Genomic DNA, 23,882 nt, shown 5'->3' with positions numbered 1-23,882 from the left:
TGGGACAGAGAGGGAAATGGATCAGCCATAATGAAATGCTAGTGAAGCAGACTTGATGGGCCAAATGGCCTAATTCTGTTCCTGTACCTCCTTATTGATGGCAGTATGAGAAGAGAGCATGTCCTAAATGGTGAGGGTCCTTCATGATTGGTTCAGTCAAATCCAAATAATTTTATTTATATACAGTTGCAAGAAAAAGGTTGTGGACCCTGAACATTCTCCTGTAAAATATCTTGATACAATTTTGAATTCATTGTTCCCCCAACAATTGCAAGCTGTCCAGGCCCTGAGCAGCAAATAAGTCCCAAACCATGATGCTCCTTCCAGCATGATTCATGATTGGGTTGAGGTTTTGGTGTTAATGCCCATGTGTTAGTGCCCATTTTCCTTCAAAAATAGCAGTGCACATTTCTGCCAAAAAGTTTAATGTCTGCCTCATCTGTCCACAGAACATTGTCCCAGAGGCATTGTGGAACATCCATATGGTCTTCTGCAAATTTGAGATGTACAGCAATGTTTTTTTTTTGGAGAGCAGTCGTTTCCTCCATGGTGTCCTTCCATGAACACCATTCTTGTTCAGTATTTTTCTTACAGTGGACACATGAACAGAGACTTCAGCAAGTTCTAGAGATTTCTGCAGGTCTTTTGCTGTTATCCTTGAGATCTTTTTCACCCCTTTCAGCATTACATGCTGTGCTCTTGCAGGACGCCCACTGCTAGGGACAGTAGCAACAATACTGAATTTCCTCCATTTGTAGACAATTTCCCTTACTGTGGACTGATGAACACTCAGAAATGCTTTAGAAATGCTTTTGTAGCCTTTTCCAGTTTCATGTATCTCTATAATTCTTCTTCTAAGGTTAGCTGAAAGTTATTCTGATCAAGGCATAGTGCACATAAACAGCTCTTTCTTGAGACGAGCAGGCTCCATCAGTAACTTTGTGTATCTTTTTTTTTAAATAGGGCAGGGTACCTCTACAACCCACACCTTCAATCTCATCTCATTGATTGGAACACTTGACTCCAAATAGCTTTTTGTTGAAGGCATTATCCCAAAGGTTCACATATTTTTTGAACCTAGACTGTGATTGTACTTATTGACGAGAAGTACAATTGCTTGTGAGTTATTAGTTTAGGTTAATTATTATTATGACTTAGGTGAAGATCAGACTACATTTTAACTAATTAATGCCAGAAATCAGGTAATTACAATGAATTCACAAACTTTTTCTCGCAACAGTGTCTGTATATACATTCTGAAGGAGTTGGATATTTTTTCTCAGGGTAGAGGCATCGAGGGATATCAGAAGAAAGCTGGAAGCAGATACTGTAGCTGCATAATGTGTCAGAGTGGGATTGAGTGCAGCCCTGAAAAGCAAACGGTTGACTCCTAGAGATACAGAGCTACACACTTCTACAACTACAAACGTGTATTTTCACATTTCAAAATACTTTACAAATGATTACAGACAAGAAAAAATCTGCAGATCCTGGAAATCCAAGCAACACACACAAAATGCTGGAGGGACTCAGCAGGCCAGGCAACATCCATGGAAAAAAGTACCGTCGACATTTCGGGCGGAGACCCTTCATCAGTTCCTCCAGCATTTTGTGTATTGCTTACAAATTATTCATCACTTTTGACGTACAGTTAGATAGTGGGAAGAAGCACGCATCAGGCACTTTACAACAGTAGAAGCTCCTACAACAGCCAAGTGAGAACAACCAGGAGTTTTGGGGAATCAATATTGCTCATGACACGAGAGATAACTCCCCTGACTATTCTACAGATAGTATCATGAGCTGCTGGGCATTATGTAAGGCCCCCATCAGTCCCTTCCACAGTCTGGCATATTGTCCATCTGACCACACAGTGCTCCCTCACTGCTCTGACAGCTCGTCGCTGCTCCCAAGGGTGCGACGCACCCTCAGTTATGTTCCTCCCAGCGCGCGGCACTCCCTCAGTACTATTCATTCCAACATGCGGCGCTCCCTCGGTAATATTCGTTCCAACGCGCGGCGCTCCTTCAGTATTGTCCATCCAAAATGCAGCGCTCCCTCAGCGCTGTTCCTCACAATACATGGCGCTCCCTCAATACTGTTCACCCCAATATGCGACGCTCCCTCAGTACAGTTCCTCAACGCGATGCTCCCTCAGTGCAGCTCCTCTCAGAGTGCAGCGCTCCCTCAGTACCGTCCCTCTTAGCGTACGACGCTCCCTCAGTATTGTCCCAAAACGCGCGACGCTCCCTCAGTATTGTTCATTCTAAAGCACAGCGCTTCCTCAGTACTGTTCCTCCCAATACGCGGCGCTCCCTCAGTACTGTTCCTCAACGCGATGCTCCCTCGGTGCTGCTCCTATCAGAGTGCAGCGCTCCCTCAGTACCGTCCCTCTTAACGTGTGACGCTCCCTCAGTATTGTCCCCAAACGCGCGACGCTCCTTCAGTATTGTTCCTTCTAAAGCGCAGCGCTTCCTCAGTACTGTTCCTCCCAATACGCGGCGCTCCCTCAGTACTGTTCCTCTCAATACACGACGCTCCCTTAATACTGTTCCTCTAAATGTGTGGCGCTCCCTCAGCACAATTCCTCGATGTGCGACGCTCCCTCAATAATGTTCATTCAGCTCCCTCAGTACAGTTACTCCAAACACGAAGCGCTCCCTCAATAATGTTCCTCTCAATATGCGACGCGCTCTCGGTACTGTTCCTCACAACACGAGGCGCTCCCTCAATAATGTTCCTCAATGCGCGGCGCTCCATCAACACTATTCATACGAGTGTGGCGCTCCCTCAGCGTAATTCCTCTCATGGTGTGGCGCTCCCTCAGTATCGTCCCTCTTAACGTGCGACGCTCCCTCAGTATTGTCCCCAAACGCGCGACGCTCCCTCAGTACTGCTCCATCCGAAGCGCAGCTCTTCCCTCAACAGACTCCCTGAAAGCGCCAGCTCCCCCAGACCACAACCTGCCATTGCGGTAGTCCCCGACGTAGCTGCTGCCCGTGTACTCCATGGCACCATCACCTCGCCAGAACCCAGAGCCGCCGAACAACAACGTTACCATGGCAACACCGGTACCCTTTGACCCCCAGCCTCGCCGTCAGAAACGAAAATCTTTTATTTATTTACACAAAAAATAACAGTAAATTTTAGAAATAGAAATTAAAATGTGAATTTAAAACAAAAAGCGTTTTAGAACGTCATTTAATTTAAATTTTGACTTCGTTCACCAGCCAATGATGGACAGAACAGATTAACCAATCAAATATTAGCTTTGGAAGTGTGTGTCTTATTAACCAATCGTGGTAGACATTGTGCTATACCAGTTTGTTATCTGGTTGGAGTGTATGCTCTATTAACCAATCACGATGGATATCCGGCAGGATCAGCCTATCACCAGGCTAGGGTGTGCGGCGCATGCGTGTTATAGCGACCTTGGGCCGATTGGTGGCGGCAGCGGCAGCGGCCGGGTAGTGGTGGCGACATGGCCACGGTGGAGTTGCCGACGCTGCAGGAGCTCAACGTGCAGGAAGTGAACGTGTCTTCGGCCGTGCTGAAGGCGTCGGCCCACCACTACGGCTCGCAGTGCGACAAACCCAACAAAGAGTTCATGCTATGCCGCTGGGAGGAGAAGGACCCGCGCCGCTGTTTGCAGGAGGGCCGCAAGGTCAACGAGTGCGCGCTCGAGTTCTTCAGGTAGCCGAGCCCAAGGCTGCACACAGTGCTGGCCGCTGGATTTAACGCGGCTCCCCACCCGCCCATCCTCCCGTAGGTTATGAGGTGTTCGTGGTCGGACGTGGGGATGTGCAGGCAGTGCCGTGGGGTGACAGTCATAGAGTTAGCAAATTTGCTGATCCCATTCACTACTTTATCAACAAGATTATTGATACAGATGATACACATCAGACCCAGCATCAATCCTTGCAGCGCACCATTAGTCACAGACCTCCAGTCAGAGAGACAACTGTCTACTACCACACTCCGGCTTGTCGCAAAACCAGCATTGAATCTAGTAGATTACCTCCTGAATGCCAAGTGGTTGAACCTACCTCACATACGGTACTTTGCTTAAGTCCATATAGACATCCATTTCTGTCGTCAACCTTCTCGGTAACCTCCTTGAAAAGTTCTCTGAGATTAGATTGACGTTACCTGCAATGTTAACTATTTCAAATCAGCCACTGTTTATCCAAATAGTTATATATCCTGTCCCTTATAATATCTTGCAATAATTTGCCCATGACTGATGTCAGGCTTACTAATATGTAATTTCCTGGCTAAATCTTTCTTAAATGATGAAAGAACTTTAGCACCTCACCAGTGGATAAGGAGCCTTTGAATATCTGTTGGGGCCCCTGCATTGTGGACCATCTTCTGAGTGAAGGAATGTCTCTCTGGTTCCTGTTAAATGTTTTCCCTTTCATCTTAAATCTGTCCCCTCCAGTTTTTAGTTTTTTTTTTAACTGAGCAAAAGGCTGTACTTATCCTATCTATGCCCCTCAGACACCTTTATACCACAGGAGAAGGAAAACTAGATTTTAAACCTCTGCTGCCTTGTGGCAGTTTGATGTTTCAACTTCACTCTGGCAACCTCTGCAATGGGACTGGTGCCAAGCCGTATTGGCATTTGCCCTTCCCTTGGACTACATCAGTGACGTGGAGATGGGAATCACGCTGTATGGGCAACGCCAGGTTCTTCAAATCTTCCCGCTGAGGCTTGTGCACTGGAGAGGACACAGTCCACCAGAGGTGCAAATCCATGTTCTACTGGGATTGATAGCTGCCTACTCCTATGTACCATGGGCACTGCTCTTACAGCTTGTGCCATTCGTTCAGTTCCAGTGCTGTCTGTATGGAGGCTGTGTATGTTCTCTCCATGACTGCATGGGTTTCCTCCCACAGTCCAAAGATGTATTGGATAGGTTAATTGGTCATTGTAAATTGTCCTGTGATTAGGTGAGGGTTAATTGTGTTTGAGGATTGCTAGGGTAGAGTGTCCTGAAGGGCCTATTCCATGCTGTATCGTAGATAAATAATGTTATCCCTCATCCTCCTCTACTCCAATAATTAAAGTCTCAATTTCTCCATAACTCATTCTCAATTCCTGGCACCATCCTCTTCCAGTTAAGTTCATTGTCATGTACCTGTACTTCACCACACTTGTGCACATTAGAAAAATATTCCTTGCAGTAGTTTTCAAATATTTACCTGATTACAAATGTGTGGAAATTTACAGGATGTGCTGAGCATGTAATTAGTAAAATTAATGTGATACGGAGATTTAAAAGTAGAGGGGTTTGCATAAACAAGTTATGTGAAACCTGTATAAAAGTCTGGTCGGACACAACAGAAGTAAGATGTTAATGCTAATTGCCAACATGAAGGATAAGATTGTCCTAGGGATATATGGATTTGAGCTTTGTTAGACTGCAGGGGCCATGGTAGCATAGAGCTCAGCATAGCGCTGTCACAGCTTGGAGCACTGGAGTTTGGAATTCAGTCTAGTGGTGGTGTCTATAAGAAGTTTGTATGTCCTTTCTATGAGTGTGAGTTTCCTCCTGGTGCTGTTTTCTTTACACAATTTGAAGACGTACTGGTTAGTTGGTCATTGTAAATTGTCCTGTGATTAAGCCAGGAGGGTTAAATAGATGAGTTGCTGGGTGGTGCGGCTTGTGCCGGGAAGGTGTGTTCTGAGCTGTATCTCTAAATAAGAGAGCCAGGGTTTGTTAGTGAAATAAGGGTTGAGGACAAGTTATTGCAGATGCTGGAATCTACAGCAAAAGCAGAAAAGTTGGAAGCCTGGCTTGGAGTACTGTGTTCATTTCTGGTCACCTTACTACCAGAAGGATGTGGATACTATAGAGAGGGTGCAGTGGAGATTTACAAGGATGTTGCCAGGATTGCAGGGCATACCTTATGAGAATGGGTTGAGTGAACTTGGCCTTTTCTTGAAGTGATGGAGGGTGAGAGATGACCTGATAGAGGTGTATAAGATGATGAGGGGCATTGACCGTGTGGGTAGGAAGAGGTTTTTTCCCAGGGTTGAAATGGTTATCATGAGGGGGCATAGTTTTAAGATGCTTGGAAATAGGTACTGAGGGCATGTGAGGGGTAAGTTTTTCAGAGTGGTGGGTGCTGGAATGCACCTGCTGGTGGCAGTGGTGGAGGTGGATACAATAGCGTCTTTTAAGAGTCTCTTGGATGGGTGCATGGAGCTTAGAAAATAGAGGGCTATGCACTAGGAAAATTATAGGCAGTTTCTAGAGTAAGTTACGTGGTCAGCACAGCATTGTGGGCCAAAGGGCCTGTAATGTGCTGTAAGTTTCTATGAGACTTGGCCAGTATCTGTGGAAGGAGAAACCATTCACTGTTTCAGGTCAGTGGAAGGGTTGCTCACTGGATTACGTCAAACCAAGTCAAGTTTATTGTCATTTCAACCATAAACTGCTGGTACAGTACACAGTAAAAGCAAAACAATGTTCCTCCAGGACCCTGGTGCTACATGGAACAACACAAAACTACACTAGACTATGTGAGACAGCACCAGGCTACACCAGACTACGTAAAACAACATAAAAATTGCACTAGACTACAGACCTGCACAGGACTACATAAAGTGCACAAAATAGTGCAGGGCAGTACAATAATTAATAAAAAAAGACACTAATGGGAATGGTTTCACTCCATTTAATGGCTCAAGAAGCAGAAGACATGGATTGAAAAGATGTGTTTTAAGGAAAAAGTGGTCTTAGTGTTTCAATTGTTTGAATCATGGTATAGCTGCATTGTTAATGATTTTAAAAAAAGATTTAAACACATTTGTTAGTGATCTTTGATTACACACCTTGGAACATGGAACAGCACAATGCAGGCTGTTCCTCTAACTTAGTCCTCCATTTTCCCACATCTTAAATGTCCCTAATGCTACATACCTGACACTTAGTGAAACAAAACTGGTGCTGGAAAGTTTGAACTGTTGAGAATTTTCTTTCTGCATAAATATGACTTAAAATGTGATCAGATCTTCACGTGCCCCAAAACTAGATAAAGATAACCCAATTAAATTAATAACACATACACATCATATTTAATTTATTGAGAAAATGATCCAATATTTACATGTATTGGAAAAAGTGTGTGAACCTTTGTTTTTAGTAACTGGTGTGACCTCCTTGTACGACAATAATGATAACCAAACATTTCTGGTAACTATTGATCAGTCCCGCACATAAGCTTGGAGGAATTTTAGACCGTTCCTCCTTACAAAACTGCTTCAACTCTGGGATGTTGGTGGGTTTCTTTGTGTGGACTGCTTGCTTCAGGTCCTTCCACAACATTTCTGTAAGATTAAGTCAGGACTTTGACTTTGCCATTCTATAACATGAAATTTCTTCTGCTTTAGCCATTCTTTGGTAGACTGACTTGTTTTTAGGGTCATGTTGCATGAAGCTCTCTTGAGCTTCAGTTTACAGACATGCCCTGGCATTCTCCTGTAGAGTTTGCTGTTACAGTTCAGTATTCATAGTTTCATCAATGCTGGCAAGCATCCTGATCCTGAGGCAGCTAAGCAGCCCCAAACCATGACTCTGCCACCACTATGTTTCACAGATGGGATGAGGTCTCGTGCTGCATTGCATGCTTTTTGCCAGACATAAAGTTTCTCATTTAAGCAAAAAAATCTATTTTAGACTCATTCATCTACAGAACATTATTGCAATAGCCTTCTGACTTATCCACGTGGTCTTCAGCAAATTTTCGATGGACAGCAATGTTCTTGCACAGTGACAGCTTTCTCCTTGCAATCCTGCCATTCATGCCATTGTTGTTCAGTGTTGCCTGATGGTAGACTCATGAACACTGACATTAGCCAATGCAAGAGGAGGCCTGTACCTCCTTAAATGTTACCCTGGGATTCTCTGTGACTTCCTGTAATATTACATGCCTTGCTCTTGAAGTGGTTTTTGTTGATCAAACTCTCCTGGGGAGCGTAACAATGGTGTTGAACTTCCTCCATTTGTACACCATCTGCCTGACTGTGGAAAGGTGGAGCCCAAACACTTTGGAAATGGTTTTGTATCCTTTTCCAGCCCAGTGAGCATCAACAACTTTTTTCCTGAGGTCCTTAGCAATCCCTTTTGTTCGAGGCATGGCACATTTCCAAAATCCTGTGTGGTGAAGATCAGACTTCGATATTGAAGACCCAGGTTTATGTTCTTTAAATAGGCTAAAGCCTCTCACACTCACATCTGATCGTCATTCCATTGGTTGAAATACTTGACTCTTAATTTCCCCTTTAAATGAACTGGTAATGATGTACTTTTTCCAACATGTAATATTGAATCATTTTTCTGAATAAATATGTTTGTTTATTTAATTGGTTTATCTTTATCTAGTTTTAGGCCTCACATGAAGATCTGATCACATTTTAAGCCAGTTATGTAGAAATAGAAAATTCTAAAGGGTTCACAGACTTTCTAGCACCATGACCTCTAACTTGCCTTCAATATATACCTCCAACCATGTTAAAATTGTGTGCCTTTGTTGTAACCATTTCAACCCTGGGGGAAAAACTGGCTGTCCACTTGATCTTTGCCTTTTAGATCTATTGGGTTTTATATTCCAGTCAAAATGACCTTGATTTTGCATTTTTGTTGTTCATGTGCCTTGTGAGCTCTGCAATCTATGTAAAAACTGGATTAATGTATTCAGATGTATTAGTAGATTGCACCTTTGAACAAATTTTGATTATCATTAGTGTTTCAATCTGAAATTAATTGATTTATAAAATTTTTCATAATCAGTTTATGTTGCTGTTGAACTACTTTGGGGGAATATGTTATAATGATCAAGTGCCATATAGTTGGGATGATTTTAACTTCAGTGCAGAACAGAGCCAGCTCAGTCATACAGCAGTTATACCCCAACCTGTGCTACACCAGCTCTCCTATGGCTTTTGATTGAGGCTGGCGTTCTCTGCTCAGAGGAGGATGGGTAATTTGAGACTAGTTAAACGTATTATGTATAACATTTTCATTCTTTGTTCTAGATTAGGTTCAGTCCGGGTCGCTTTTAATAGATTCTAAATTTTGATTCTTACCTAAATGGGTATATTATATTTAACATACAGTTAAGGCAATCCTTGCTGACACAGTGGCCATATCTCTTTCGTTTTTTGCACATTCATGCCATTCCACGAGTGTCATGGATGACTGCTTGATATGTGTCTCCTGACAGTGCAACTCTGGTAGCCACCTCTCATTTGTAAAAATAAATGCCTCACACATTTTTCATCTTGCCTCTTTCTACTACTTGTACACATCACACTTGCATGTTAACCTGCAATGAATTATCTGTGAGAGCACACACGAGCTTTTTAAACATGATTTTTCAGTTTCTCACCCTCCATAAAACTTTAATTTTCTACTGAAATGGATCAGCTCACATTTTCCTAAATTGTGCTGATGTTGTTATCCACTTCCTTGGTGTGTCTATCTTTGACATGTGTGAATTAGAAAATAGAACACTACAGCACAGCCCACGATTTTGTGCTGATCTATCATCCATAAGAGTCTCTTAAAATTTATTTTCTTTAGTGATACAGCCCTTCCGGTTCTTTGCACTGCACCAGCAACCCCTCAGCCTGGTGGTCTAATTTGTAATGACCAATTAACCTGCCCATTACTAATGTATCCATCTCGCCCTCTACTCCTGGCAGTGTGTTCCATATACCCACCACCCTCAATTATAGAAAAACACCTACACTCCCTGATATCCCCGAACCCAAGCATTCCTCCAGTCACCTCAAAATCATGCTCTTTTGTATTAGGCATTTCTGTCCTAATACAGAAGGGTATAAGGGGATAAGTCACTAGCTGTCTATTCTATCTCTTATCTAATACACCATCTATCAAGCACCTGTCATCCCCCTTCACTCTAAAGAGAAAATAACCTAGCTCACTCAACCTAGCCTCATGAGACACACTCTCTAATCTAGGCAACATTCTGTAAAATCTCTGCACCCTCTCTGAAGCTTCCACACCCTTCCTATAGTGAGGCAATCAGAACTGTCCAGATCCAATTTGTTGGCTCTTTTATGTTGCAAAGCTTTTTATACTTCTGTATTTTTGTAACATCCAATTAGTATACTGCTTGTATTTATACTGGCTTATTTTTGCGAACAGATTACTAATGTCTACATTGTTTGTTTAGGAAGATAAAGAGCCATTGTGCTGAACCCTTCACGGAGTACTGGACCTGCATCGATTATACCAATCTGCAAGAGTTTCGGCATTGTCGCAAGCAGCAAGAGGCATTTGATAACTGTGTGCTAGAAAAACTGGGCTGGGTTCGTCCTGATCTTGGGGAGCTATCTAAGGTATAGTAGGTTAAAGAGCAAACATGAGGAAATCTGCAGATGCTGGAAATTCAAACAACACACACAAAATGCTGGTGGAACACAGCAGGCCAGGCAGCATCTATAAGGAGAAGCACTGTCGACGTTTCGGGCCGAGACCCTTCATCAGTCCTGTTGAAATGTCGACAGTGCTTCTCCTTATAGATGCTGCCTTGCCTGCTGTGTTCTACCAGTATTTTGTGTGTTGTACAGTAGGTTATTTCATTTTCTAATAATGCAATTTTGGAGAAATTTATTTTATTTAAAGATTTATTTCTGGTTATTTACAATATCTGCCAATTCACTGCAGCAACTGTATATTTATTTGAGTTATTAAATTAATATCAGCTTTGACATTAACATCAATTTCTCCAACATTTAGTAATTTTTCCCTACTCCCCCTTCCCTCTTCATTTTCCCACTCTGGCCCCTAACCTCTTCTCCGCACTGGCCTATCAACTTCCCCTGTACCACTCCTCCTTCCCTTTCTCCCATGGTTCACTCCCCCCTCCTATCAGATTCCTCCTTCTGGGAATAATATGTTTTTGTGACTTATTCATGGATAACTATCTCATTTTTATTGCCATATAAATCCTGTCTGTAACAGATGTAAGTCTGAGGTAGCTTCCTTGGCACACATGTTCTGGTCTTGCCCTCTTTTGGGAAAATATTGTAAAGATATTTTTGATACTATTTCAGCAGTTTTGCGTATTGATTTACAACCTCATCCTATTACTGCAATTTTTGGATTACCAGTGATGGACTCTGGTCAGTTATCCCCTTCAGTTTGCCGTTTGATTGCATTTGTTACATTAATAGCCAGAAGATCCATTTTATTTAAATAGAAAGATTCTAATCCCCCTACTACATTTCAATGGTTTTCCCAAACTATAACATGTTTAAATTTGGATAAAATTAGGAGTGGCACTATCGACCCTTCGGTTAAATTTAAAGAAACTTGGAGACCATTTATTTAACATTTTCATGTGATGTTAGCTGACCTTTTCTGAATCCTTAATAATTTTTTTCATGTATAGAGGAGCAGAGTTAATGACAACGATTTTAACCAATGAAACAAGGCAGCCCAGCTTTTGTTTTGTTTTTATTGTTTTTTTTGTTTAGGGGGATTTTTTTTTCTCTTGTAACAATCTTTTTTTCTTTGAATCTTTCTCATGTTTAGTTAATAAGAGATTGGGAGGTTTAGATTACACATGTCACTCGGAGTCTGTTTATGTATATGTTAACCATTATTAGTGTAATCCTGATCTCTTTGTATTATTATCATTATGTTTATCTATTTGAAACTCAATAAAAAAGATTGATAAAGAAAGAAAGGTTCCTCCTTCTACAGCCCTAAGCCTTTTCCACCTATCACCTCGCTTCTTCATCCCCCACCTACCTAGCTTCACCTTTCACCGTCTAGCTTGTCCGCCTTCCCCTCCCTTCACCTTATTCTGGCATCTGTCCCCTTCCTCTCCACTCCTGATGAAGAGCCTTGGCCTGAAACATTGACTATTCATTAATTTCCATAGATGCTGCCTAACTTGCTGAGTTCCTCCAGCATTTTGTGTGTGTTACTCTGGATTTCTAGAATCTCAGGTTTAGCTTTGGTACTTTTTGCCTCTCTAAAGATGGTAGGGACTTGCTACTTACAGTATACAGGTGTCCCCCGCTTTTCGAACGTTCGCTTTACGACAACTCGCTGTTACAAAGGACCTACATTGGTACCTGTTTTTGCTAACCAAAGAGGATTTTCGCTTTTACAAAAAAAATAAGCCCGCTTTATACGTGTGTTTACCCTGAGAAAGACTACAATGATCGTGAAGCCTTGTGCGGGCAGTTGTTCGCGCATGCGTGTACGTGCAGATTTTTTTTTCCCTCCAGATCGATTTTGGCTTGCTGTCTTCCTGATTTTGATAAGTAAAACTACACCATACATACAATATTTCTACTTTATATAGGCTGTATATTTATCATATCATTACTGCTTTTACTATATGTTAGTGTTATTTTAGGTTTTGTGTGTTATTTGGCATGATTTGGTAGGTTTTTTTTGGGTCTGGGAATGCTCAAAAAATTTTTCCCATATAAATTAATGGTAATTGCTTCGCTTTACCACATTTCGGCTTACAAACAGTTTCATAGGAACGCTCTACCTTCGGATTGCAGGGGAAACCTGTATTGCTATATACACCCATAGTGAGAAGCTGTTTTGATGTTTCTGAATAGATTATTTGCTTACGTTATTGGAATCACTGATCTGGTGACAAAACTGTTGTATCTTGAAGCATGTACCTGGAGTTGCACAAACAGCACCCTCTGGGTGGAAGGAATTCTTTCTCAGAGCCATTCTAAACCTCATAAATCTATGCCATCTACTTTTAGTCACCACTCTTTCAATCATGGCATTGATCTTTCTGCCCCCCGCTCCCCCCCGGCTCGTACTCCTTCCCTTTCCCCTGCCCCCCCACCTTATTCTGGCTTCTGTCCCCTACATTTCCAATCCTGTCGAAGAGTCTTAGCCAGTCAGGCAGCTGCTTTGGAAATGAATAAACAGTTGATGCTTCAGGCTGAGTTCTTCCAGCGTTTTGTGTGTGTTACTCCGGATTTCTAGCAGCTGCAGAACCTCTTGTGTTATTGAGGATTGTCTCCTTCATTGCTATGGAATTGAACTATGCTTCTAGATGCTGTATGAGGAGGATGTGGCTTTGATGTAAAGCCTTAGAACCTTGCTCACTTTCTGGGTTTGTACATAGGAAGTTGTGAACTATGCATTTTCTCTATTACTGCATAAATATGATCTAAAATGTGATCAGATCTTCACTTAAATCCTAAAACTAGATGTTACATGTATTTGTGAACCTCTGGGGTAATGCCTCCTACCATAGCTGTTTAGAGTTAGGTGTCCCAATCAATGAGAGGGGATTGGAGATGTGGGTTGTAGAGGTGTGCTGCCCTATAAAAAGGACACACAAAGTCAGGCTACTGAGAGTGCCTGCTCTTCTCAAGAAGGTGCATTTATGTGCACCATGCTTTGATCAAAACAACTTTCAAAGGAACTTAGGAGTCCCGCAGAAGTTGTATGATGCATTGTAGCGACGCAAAAAGCTGGAAAAGGCTTCAAAAGCATTTCTAAAAACCCGAGTGTTCATCAGTCGATAGAAAGAAATTGTCTACAAGTGGAGGAAACTTGGTACTATTGCTACTCTGTGTAGGAGTGGACATCCTGCAAAGATCACAGCAAGAGCAATGCTGAAAGAGGTGGAAAAAAAACCCAAGCTTAACAGCAAAAGACCTGCAAAAATCTTAGAGCTTGCTGAAGTCTGTTCATGTGTCTACTATAAGAAAAACACTGAACAAAGAATGATATTCATGTAAGGATACCATGGAGGAAATTACTACTTTCCAAACAAAAATATTGCTGCACGTCTCAAGTTTGCAAAAGACCACCTGGATGTTCCACAGCACTCTTGGGACAAAGTTCCGTGGATGGATGAGACAAAAGTTGAATTTTTTGGCAGAAATGCACACCACGATGTTTGGAGGAAAAAGGGCACTGCACACCAACAACAAAACCTCGTCCCAATGGTGAAGCATGGTGGAAGGAGTGTCATGGATTGGGGTTTATTTCCTGCCTCAGGGCCTGGACAGCTTGCGGGAACAATGAATTTAAAATTATGTCAAGACATTTTACAAGAAGATCTCAGGGTAGCATTCCATCACCTGAAACTTAATAGAAGTTGGATTATGAAACAAGACAGTGACCCAAAAGACAAGAATAAATCAACAACAGAATGTTTATTTTTAAAAAAATGTGGTTTGAATGGCCAAGTTGAAGTCCAGACTTTAATCCAATAGAAACATGGAAGCACCTGAAACAAGCAGTTCAACCAGATGAGAGGCATTGATCGTGTGGATAGTCAGAGGAGATGTCAGGGGTAAGTTTTCTTTCTGCGGAGTGGTGAGTGCGTGGAATGGGCTGCTGGCGACAGTGGTGGAGGCGAATGTCCTGGACGGGTACATGGAGCTCAGAAAAATAGACGGCTATGGGTAACTCTAGGTAATTTCTAAGGTTTGGCACAGCTTTGTGGGCCGAAGGACCTGTATTGTGCTGTAGGTTTTCTGTGTAAGGAAGCCCACCAACATCCCAGAGTTGAAGCAGTTTTGTAAGGAGGACTGGCCTAAAATTCCTCCAATCCAATGCTAACGTATCACTGGTATCACTCTTGTGAACTTCCTCTGGACCCTCTCCAATGCCAGCACATCTTTTCTTAAATAAAGGGCCTAAAATTGCTCACAATGCTCTTAAGAGCAGTCTTACCAATGCCTTAAAAAGCCTCAGAACTAAAAGTATGAAAAGCTGTATGACCACCGGTGTGTGCTATAAGCATTTAAATCTTAATTGAACACAGATTTAATGTTCAGGACCCTTGGACGTCTCTGTAGTGCACTTACCAAGTATTTTTCAATGACTTTAACTTGTTATTAAACCAGAAGCCACAAAATTCTTTGTGGCTAAAATATTCTTTATGGTTTACAATTTTTTATAGTTAAATTCCACAGATTCACTACTCAGATTAAAATTTCTTTAGTCAGAGGGTAGCGAGTCTGTGGAATTCATTGCTGTGGAGGTCAAATCATTGAGTGTCTCTAAAACAGAGGTTGATGGGTTCTCAATTTGTCAGGGTATCAAAGGTCAAGGGGAGAAGGCAGGAGAATAGGGTTGAGAGGGAAAATAAATCAGTCATGGTAGAATGGCATAGCAGACACAATGGGCCAGATGGCCTAATTCTACTCCTATGTTGGATGATCTTAAATATTATTCAGCTGTACCATTAAGTCAAATTCATAATGAAGTTCTCAGTATTCAAGATGATTCAACATGTTTTTATGCTTGTGATTCTCATATCGCAGATGGATTCTTATGGCAGAGATTTTGTTCAGCTTAAACTAAATGTTAACATTTGCAGTAAACTTATTGTCAATGTACGTGTCACCGTGACATTCTAAACTGGCATTTTAAGACACAAAGTTTTTTCAAACGTGTGGATTACAAAATAAAAATTCAAGATTTGTACACAAGGTTAAAAAAATTAATTTCATCAATCTTCTAACAGTAGTTTTCATCATTTGACCAGTATAAATTGCCCATTTGGAGCAGTGTTTTGTTAGTTGAAATGAGATGGCTTGCTTTCAGTTTCTGGTCCTCTGTACCTCCTAAACTTTCACTCAAAAAATAATAAAATTCTTTTGGCGTAGTGCAGGCTCAGATATTTATTTAGAGGTACGGTGCAGAACGGGCACTTCTGGTTCAACGAGCTCCCTGCACAGCAACCCACCTACTTAACCCTGGCCTTATCACGGTTCCTTAAAGTTGGAGGGGGAAGCAGTGTGAAGAAGCTCCTTCTATCTAATTAAATGCTCCCAATGGAATTCTGGTAGCCTCTGCTAACCAAGTCCAGCTCCTGACCTTCACATATGGCTTAGCTACCTAGCCCAGCAGAACTGTTTCTGCTGTTAAGAAGGGGAAAGTTGGGTTACTGGTGAATTAAAACCGATCACTTCAGGCAGAAGGGGCCAGCCAGCTGTGATTAACTGCTCATCTAGAAGGAAAACTGATTGCAAACCTCTGCTCCCTTCCTTGCGGCTATACCCACTCATGGGGAAGGCTTCGGGAGTAAATCCCAAAGGAAAAATCCGGAGCTGGAGTTCCTAAGGCACTTCTACATTGCGTTCAATGATGATTGGCAATTCTTGCAACACCACTGGTGCAAACTGTATTGGTCTCTGCTATTCCTTTGGATTCATCAGCTGCATGAAGATGGGGGAGCCCACTACATAGGCAACAGCTTGCTCTCCATATCGTAGAGCCCTGGCTTGCATATTACATAGGCAGCTAGACACAACGTCCCATGTTTGACCCCGGCCAATGAAGGGCCTCAAATCACTGGACAATTTACAATGACCAATTAATCTAGTAATTGGTATGTCTTTAGACTGTGGGAGGAAGCCCGTGCAGTCATGAGGAGAGCATACAGACTGCAAAGGGAATTGAATTCTGATACCCCGAGCTGCAATAGTGTCGCACTATCTGCAGTGCTACGGTGGCGCATTGAAGGTGCATGTTAGGCATTTTGAATTGAAGTTGTTTTCTGTTAAACTAATAGTCACTATGGCACTGCACCGACAGCCTCTATATACATCCTAGTCCAGGTCTTTCAGCCAGCATGTCTGTCATCATCCAGCTCTACATACTAAAGCTGAATTTTCACGTAGTGCTTGCCAATATTCTCTTCCTTAGAGAGCTGAACCTGATGTTAATGGCATAAAGCTGCATTTCTCACAGCTAACAGCGGGCATCAAGCCAATGACTTGCTTCATTTCATCTTGCTAAGCTTTGCCATTTATATTTCATGTTCATTTTAGTGAGATTGTTTTGGTAATTTGATTTTATTTTTAACCTTTGGTAAATGGTGGAAGTTAGATTTGAATTTTAATGAGTGGCAGGTTCAGTTATCCCTCTGGTAGAAGGACTTGTGGCTATTCTGGGGTAGTTCAGTCACCTTTGGTCCCCACTGGACACTCAGCTCTCACCTGTGGCTCCAAGTAGCTGTTTGCAAGCAACACTGCTTCAGCAGGCGGGCTAAATCAGGTGAGAGTAGCCAATGGATCTCGTACCCCAGTGAGATAGAACATGTCTGTCCTCGTATGTGGACTGCTCAAGCAATCTCCTTCAAAAGATCATTAGCAGGTCAGCTTTTGTGAGCAATACTCCTAAACTGTGGAATTCAGTACCTAATACTATAAGGGATGCAGATTCAGTTGACACTTTTAAACACCAACTCAGAACCTATTTATTTACCTTGCTTTTAACTAACATCTTTTTGTCTTATTTTCATGTTTGCATTTTATCCCCTTGTAAAGCACTTTACAATGCCCTGTATGTACTTCTGTCTTAGAAAGCAGAAGACTTCCTATTTGGCAGGTATTTAAATTTGTGAATTTTTGCTCGAGGACAGTTTCCATTTGACTGAGATCAATGCAGAGATCGTCAGTATCAGACTGCCTGAGCAATAACTCTGGGCTTTCAGAAGGGGAACTATTTATCCAGTGCAAAACCATAAGACATAGGAACAGAATTAGGCACTCAGTCCATCAAGTTTGCTCTGCCATCCCATCATGGCAGATTTTATTATACCCACAACCCTATTCTCCTGCCCTCTCCCCATAACCTTTGATGCCCTGACTAACCAAGAACCTATCAATCACCAGTTTAAATATACTCAGTGGCTTGGCCCCCTCAGTCATCTGTGGCAATGAATTCACCAGATTCGGCATCATCTGGCTAAAGAAATTCCTCCTCATCCCTGTGTTTTGAGGATTGCCCTCTGGTCCTAGACTCGCCCACTAGTGTTGAGAATGGGGATCTTGCCATCTCAGGACACAAATTAAGCATAGATGCATTTGAGGAGCAGGAAAGGGTTAGATTGATTTTGGAGTAGGTTTAAAAAGTCAACACAGCACTGGGCTGAAGGGACTGTACTGTGCTGTGGTATCTATGTTCTAAACGTGTGACCTGCAAGGTACAGATAATTGTACCATTTGGCTTGATGTTCTGGAGGTGTACACAAGGTGTAGTTTGCAACCTCTAATAAATTATCCTCAAACTTTTGCTCCACCAATGACAGTTTTGAAGCTTGAATTTTTGGACGATGCTTGCTTTAGGTTGTTATATATTAAGCTTTTTCACTGGAAAATGGGAAACCTGTGCCAAAATGTAATCAGTGGTTCTGAATGGAGAGAGATTTCTATCTATTGGACCTCTGGCTGCAACCAGTCATTGTGTTAGCAGTGTGTTCTGAGTAACCATGAAAAGCACTTGTGGAATCCACATCCCCTAATTATCTTTTCCACTTAATGTAGGTCTGAGATTCTGCTGATGCAGGGCCGTTTCACTGGTAGCATTCTCTCAATGCCAGAATGAGTGCACTTCCACAATAGTTATCATTGCTTTAAATGATTAAACAAATCTAATCCAAATCTGGAGTTGTGACTATTATTGGATGATAGTCAAGCCGAAGTTGTACTGAATGGGTTTTCTCGTTGAAGTTTTGTTCTATGACATTGCAGCGATTTTTAGGTCCATGTTTGTTGTAAAGCTCAGGTTAGTGAAGTGGGAACACATTGCTTTCCTTGGAGAGTGAAGGGTTTGTACTTGTAAAACTTCCAACCAGCTATGGAGATCTGTAAACTGCACAAAATGTAAACTCTGACAGTGTAATTCACAAACATCAAAGCCAGTGTTAAATTTTCATTTTCATGCTGTGAGCGAATGTCAAGGTAGTATATGGCGACACAAACTCAGTGACCATTTTACTAGGTTCAGGAATAGAATCTGGTGTGGTCTCCTGCTGCTGTAGCCCGTCCACTTCAAGGTTCGACATGTTGTGCATTCAGGGATGCTCTTCAGCACACCACTGTTGTATTGCACGATTGAGTTAGCATCATCTACAGTTAGCTTGAACCAGTCTGGCCATTCATTAACAAGGCATTTTTGCCCACGGAACTGCCACTCACTAGATGTTTTTTGCACCATTCTCTGTGAACTAAAGATTGTGTGTCAAAATCCCAGGAGATCGGCTGTTTCTGATATGCTCAAACCACCCTGTCTGGTGCCAGCAAAGTCACTTCAATCACATTTCCTCCCCATTCTGATGTTCGGTCTGAACAGGAACTGTACCCTTGACCTTGTCTGCATTTGAGTTGCTGCTTACTGACTGGCTGATAGGATACTTGCATTAATGAGCAAGTGCACAGTACATAATAAAGTGGTCACTCAGTGCATATGTAATCCGATAATTTACTTTGGGCTGTGAAATTAAATTTTTCACCTTGCATTGTCAATCTGTAACTGTAGTGTTTAATTTTTGTTTTCATTTACTGAACTGCCTCACTCAGTTTTTATTGTTTATCCTTATGGTGGTGTTTTACACTGTACGGTGTGTTGAAGGTGCTGCCATTTGAGGAATGGGAAGATTCTGGGACTTCCAGTGAAGATGAAGGTTACTGTGTATAGGAGAGTTGCATCTGCCCATTTGCCATGCGCTGGGGGCAGCCCACAAGTAACGTGCCCACAACTTACTAACCCTTACTAACTCGTACATCTTGGAAGAAACCCAGGTGATTGTAGGGAAAACATGCGAACTATTTACAGACAGCGACGGGAATTGAACCTTGATCTTCCGATTGCTGGCACTGTAGAACGTTATGCTAACCACAGCACTACTGTGGTCATTGGTTTATTACTGTCACGTGTACTGAGGTGTCATGTGCCAAAATGTGTGTGCCATCCAAACAGATAATTTACAACAGTACATTGTTAGTACAAAGAACAATGCAAAATAGTGTTAGTTACAGAAAGTGTGGCGCAGACAGTCGTGTTCATCCCAATATTGTTTTGTATCCTATCCAGAGTGAATTTAAGGAAAACAATTATGAAGGAAGCTTTAAAATTGGAATGGGCTTTCTTTGCTAGATGGCATCTCCACTGGCCACACATGTAAGGCACGTTATTATTTAAATACAGCGCAGAATAGGCCCATTCCAGCCCTCCAAGCCGCTCCAGTCCTACAGGTGATATTGGGCAGAGTTGAACTCTGAACTCCGTCCTGTGTCACACTAACCGCTAAGCTACCATGGTGCCTTTGTTGTTCAAAGGGAAATATGTATATATATATATTAGTTATGACCAAGGAATATCAATCGACATACTGGGGGAAATCGGAAGCTGAATTTTTGGTGAAAATGATTAATTTGGCCATGTTTTAATATTGCTCACTATAATCGAAAATTACGTTGATTTTCTTAAAGCTACATTTTTCAATAAATCGCAGTATATTCCACCACAGCTGTGATAAATGTATGAGGTCCTCTGGGGATGTTTCTAGTGCATTAAATTTGTTACTTTGATATATTTCAGTTGGGCAGAAATTTTTTGCAATACCTTGGCACAGGCCCATGATTTATACATTGATATGCAAGAGTTCTCTCAACTCTTGATAAAATTTAATTAATTTGTATGTTTATAATAAAGATGTGACTTATTTTGCATTTGGTTATATATCAATCTGTTAAAAAGCCACAAAGATATTGTCAAGTTACTGTAATATCTTATGGTAAAATTCAGTTTTCTAAACAAATTTGCCTTGGAATGTTTGGAGATTTTAATCTTGCACCACTGTGGTACTGGCTTGTATGTTTTCTTTTAAAGGGTTCCAAGATTGTTTACTGTTGGTCTGGGTGTTGGAATGGCTCGTACACAATGTTCATATTAAGTGACTTTCAACCTTGTTAAGTATGAAGTGGTTCATTTTGGTAGGTGAAATTTGAAAACAGGATGTATTAATGGCAAAAGGTGTATAAGATGATCGTGTGGATAGCCAGAGGCTTTTCCCCAGGGTTGAAATGGCTGTCATGAGGGGGCGTAGTTTTAAGGTGCTGGAAGCAGGTACAAAGGGGATGTCAGGGTAAGTTTTTCACACAGCATTGTGGGCCGAAGGGCCTGTAATGTGCTGTCAATTTCTACGTTTCTAACTGTCTTTCTCGGCTCTGAAGGCTAAAGGACTGGATCATATTTAATAATCTTGACCTACTCATAAATAAACACAGACAATAATGTGGGTTTCTATTCCTATAATGAAAGTCTAGGATCAGAGGGCACAGTCTCAGAATAGAGAAGCCATTTGGAGCAGTTAAGGAGGAGTTCTTTAGCCAAAGGGTAATGTATCTGTGGAATTAATCGCCACAGACTGTTGATTGAGGCCAAATCATTGGTTATATTTAAAGTGGAGGTTGATGGGTTCTTTATTATCTGGGAATCAAAGGTTGCAGGGAGAAGGTAGGAGAATGGGGTTGACAGGGATAATAAATCACCTGTGATGGAATGGTGGAGTGGACTCAATGGGCTGACTGGCCTAATTTTGCTTCTATATGTTATGGTTTTGTAAACTTGTGTGTGGACAGACTTCAACTTAGAATGTAGTGAGTGAACTTTCCCTGGAGGCTGCTCAATATTAAAGGAGTCTGGTTTTGAGAATACTAACTTGTTATCTCCAGCAGTGATCCTATCTCCTGAAATCTGACTGACATGGTATTACAGTTTGGCATTGTGTGGGGGCAATGTAACTGTCCCAAGTCTTAAATGAATTTCGTATAGGTTGAAATATGAAGGTGCAAGAACATGTATTTGGAAATGTTTCCAGCTTGAGTTCTCTGAAATTATTTAAACGGTTGATGCTTTCTCCTGGTACTTTGCCGAGTGTTTTGTTTCTCCAGGTGAAGTCATGGCTCTCCTTTTATTTCACAGGTTACCAAGGTGCAGACAGACCGGCCAGTTCCTGAGAATGTCTACCACTCCAGGCCAAGGCCAGATCCTAACCCGGTCCCTGAGGGAGAGTTGCAGCCCGCCAAATATGGCAGCAGGTTGTTCTTCTGGAACTCGTGAAGGATGAAGCTGCCCCGGAATGAGAATATTTAGTTGTGTTCATCTTCAGTAATACCATGAGCCAGTTGAACCATGGACTTTTGGTGCAGAAAAATGTCATTAACAATAAAAAAAAAAGTAATTTAACCATGCCTTGCTTCTATTTTATTTTTATTTTCAATATGAGCAACATCTCCCTGTAGTGTGGACACCACCTAACACCAGCCTATTGCTTTCTTCTGAACCTCTGCAGACTTAATAAGCACAACATTCTAAATACTTTTTGTACTTCCATTGGTCCATTGCACACTTGATTCTCCTCTTCAAAGATGTCTGTTTATAAAGATTTATGGCCATCTACTCAATATTTAGAGACACATACAACAGATTGAAATATTTTCACATGCAATGGCTTTTTCACTGAGGAATTTTACGAAATGGTACCGGTGTTGAAATTTTTGAACCAAATAGATAATTTGACATTTTATACAAGTTTTATTTAAATATGGAAATGTTTTTGAAAGTGTTCACCTGAACTGCTTGCAGACAGGTTCAGGATACTTTCAAAAGATTGTGCCTCAAAGTTGTATCCATCATTGTGGACCACCCAGGATGTGCCCTCTTCTCAATGCTACCATCAACGAAGAGGTACAGGAGCCTAAGACTCAAAAGTTTTAGGAACAGATTTTTCCCCTCCATCAGATTTCTGAATGGACAATGAGCCATGAACAGGACCTCAGTGTTTTTCTTGCTGTTTTTTTGCACTAATTTAATTATATATTTTTTAATTTGTTTTAAATTATAAAAAAAAGTCAACCCCCTACCAACTACCAAAGAAAAAAGCTGATGGATGACAATGGATAATTATTAAAAAAACATTCACTTAAGAAGAGAAGATAAAAATATACATAAAAGTCTGTGCACTGTTAAACTTTATAAATTGGAAAAGTAATTTAGGAAAGGTCCCCAAATATCATAAAAAGATTGTTTCAAATTTAAGACTGAGCAGCGGATCTTTTCTAAATTTAAATACGACATAATATCATGTAGCCATTGAAGATGTGTAGGAGGGGTAGACCTTCCATTCAAGCAAGATTGCTCCTCTTGCTAAAAGAGAGGTAAAAACTAAAACCTGTAGGTTAGGAGTATTTAAAGTTATATCTTCATTTGCAATAATACCAAACAAGGCAGTAAGGGGATTTGGGTCAAATTGGACCCTAAAAAGTTGAGAGAAGGTATGAAATACTTCCTGCCAAAACTTTTTAATTGTAGGGCAAAACTAAAACATGAATTAAAGAGGCATCAGCAGAGTTGCATTTATTACAAAGTGGAGAAACATTTGGGTAAAAACTGGAGAGCTTCTGTTTAGAAATGTAAGCTCTATGAACCACTTTAAATTGTAGAAGAGAATGACGAACACAGAAAGATGATTTATTAACCCGTTTAAGAATTTTATTCCATCTATCATCAGAAATCTGGCAATTTAGGTCATCCTCCCAAGCTTTTTTTTGTTTTATCTAACAAGTCTTGTCTAGAATCAATCAACAAGTTATAGAACCATTAACAAAAGGTTTTAAATTTAAAAGATCATCCAGTAAATTTTTATCAGGACCTATAGGAAAAGTAGCTAATTGGAAACGTAGAAAATCTCTAATTTGAAGGTATATGTAAAAATGTGATTTTGGGAGTGCAAATTTATTTGACAATTTGTCAAATGAAGCAAGAGATCCTGAGATAAACAGGTCCCAAAAACACTTAATACCTAATTCATCCCAATCTTTAAAGACTTTATCAGTCATGGAAGGGATAAAAAAATAATTAAGGAGAATGGGAGATGATAATGAAAAATTTGCTAAACCAAAAAATTTTCTAAATTGAGACCAGATCCTTAAAGTTTGCTTAACAATTATGCTATCTGTTGTTTTATTTGCTGAAAAGGAAGAGTATGATCCAAGAAGAGACAATAGAGGAATTTTTTACAGAATTAACTTCTAAGGAGACCCATGATGG

General features: G+C 41.1%; 2 protein-coding genes across 2 annotated transcripts in view; one reads left to right on the top strand and one right to left on the bottom strand.

Moving 5' to 3' along the window:
• morn5 (MORN repeat containing 5) overlaps positions 1-3,065 on the bottom strand; it is a 33,148-nt gene extending 30,083 nt beyond the window's left edge. The window contains exon 1 of the mRNA XM_059993967.1: positions 2,964-3,065. Within this exon, the coding sequence (XP_059849950.1) occupies positions 2,964-3,061 (98 nt within the window). The 5' untranslated portion in view covers positions 3,062-3,065. The remainder of the gene's footprint in view (positions 1-2,963) is intronic.
• Positions 3,066-3,418: 353 nt separating this feature from the next.
• ndufa8 (NADH:ubiquinone oxidoreductase subunit A8) lies at positions 3,419-22,024 on the top strand. The gene is made up of 3 exons (XM_059993965.1): positions 3,419-3,693; positions 10,207-10,372; positions 21,756-22,024. The coding sequence occupies exons 1-3, from the start codon at positions 3,482-3,484 to the stop codon at positions 21,891-21,893; spliced, it is 516 nt and encodes a 171-aa protein (XP_059849948.1). The 5' UTR covers positions 3,419-3,481; the 3' UTR covers positions 21,894-22,024.
• The last annotated feature ends 1,858 nt before the right edge of the window (positions 22,025-23,882 follow it).

This window comes from Hypanus sabinus, chromosome 18 (genome assembly GCF_030144855.1).
Source record: "Hypanus sabinus isolate sHypSab1 chromosome 18, sHypSab1.hap1, whole genome shotgun sequence".
In the NCBI taxonomy this organism is placed as follows: domain Eukaryota; kingdom Metazoa; phylum Chordata; class Chondrichthyes; order Myliobatiformes; family Dasyatidae; genus Hypanus; species Hypanus sabinus.
This window is presented reverse-complemented; position numbering and strand designations above follow the sequence as displayed.

Bases quoted from the DNA above. Each gene is read 5' to 3' on its own strand.
- ndufa8 (XM_059993965.1), top strand. From the start codon at position 3,482: ATGGCCACGGTGGAGTTGCCGACGCTGCAGGAGCTCAACGTGCAGGAA. The intron at 3,694-10,206 runs GTAGCCGAGCCC...TTGTTTGTTTAG, and splicing joins TGCGCGCTCGAGTTCTTCAG to GAAGATAAAGAGCCATTGTG. The intron at 10,373-21,755 runs GTATAGTAGGTT...TTTATTTCACAG, and splicing joins ATCTTGGGGAGCTATCTAAG to GTTACCAAGGTGCAGACAGA.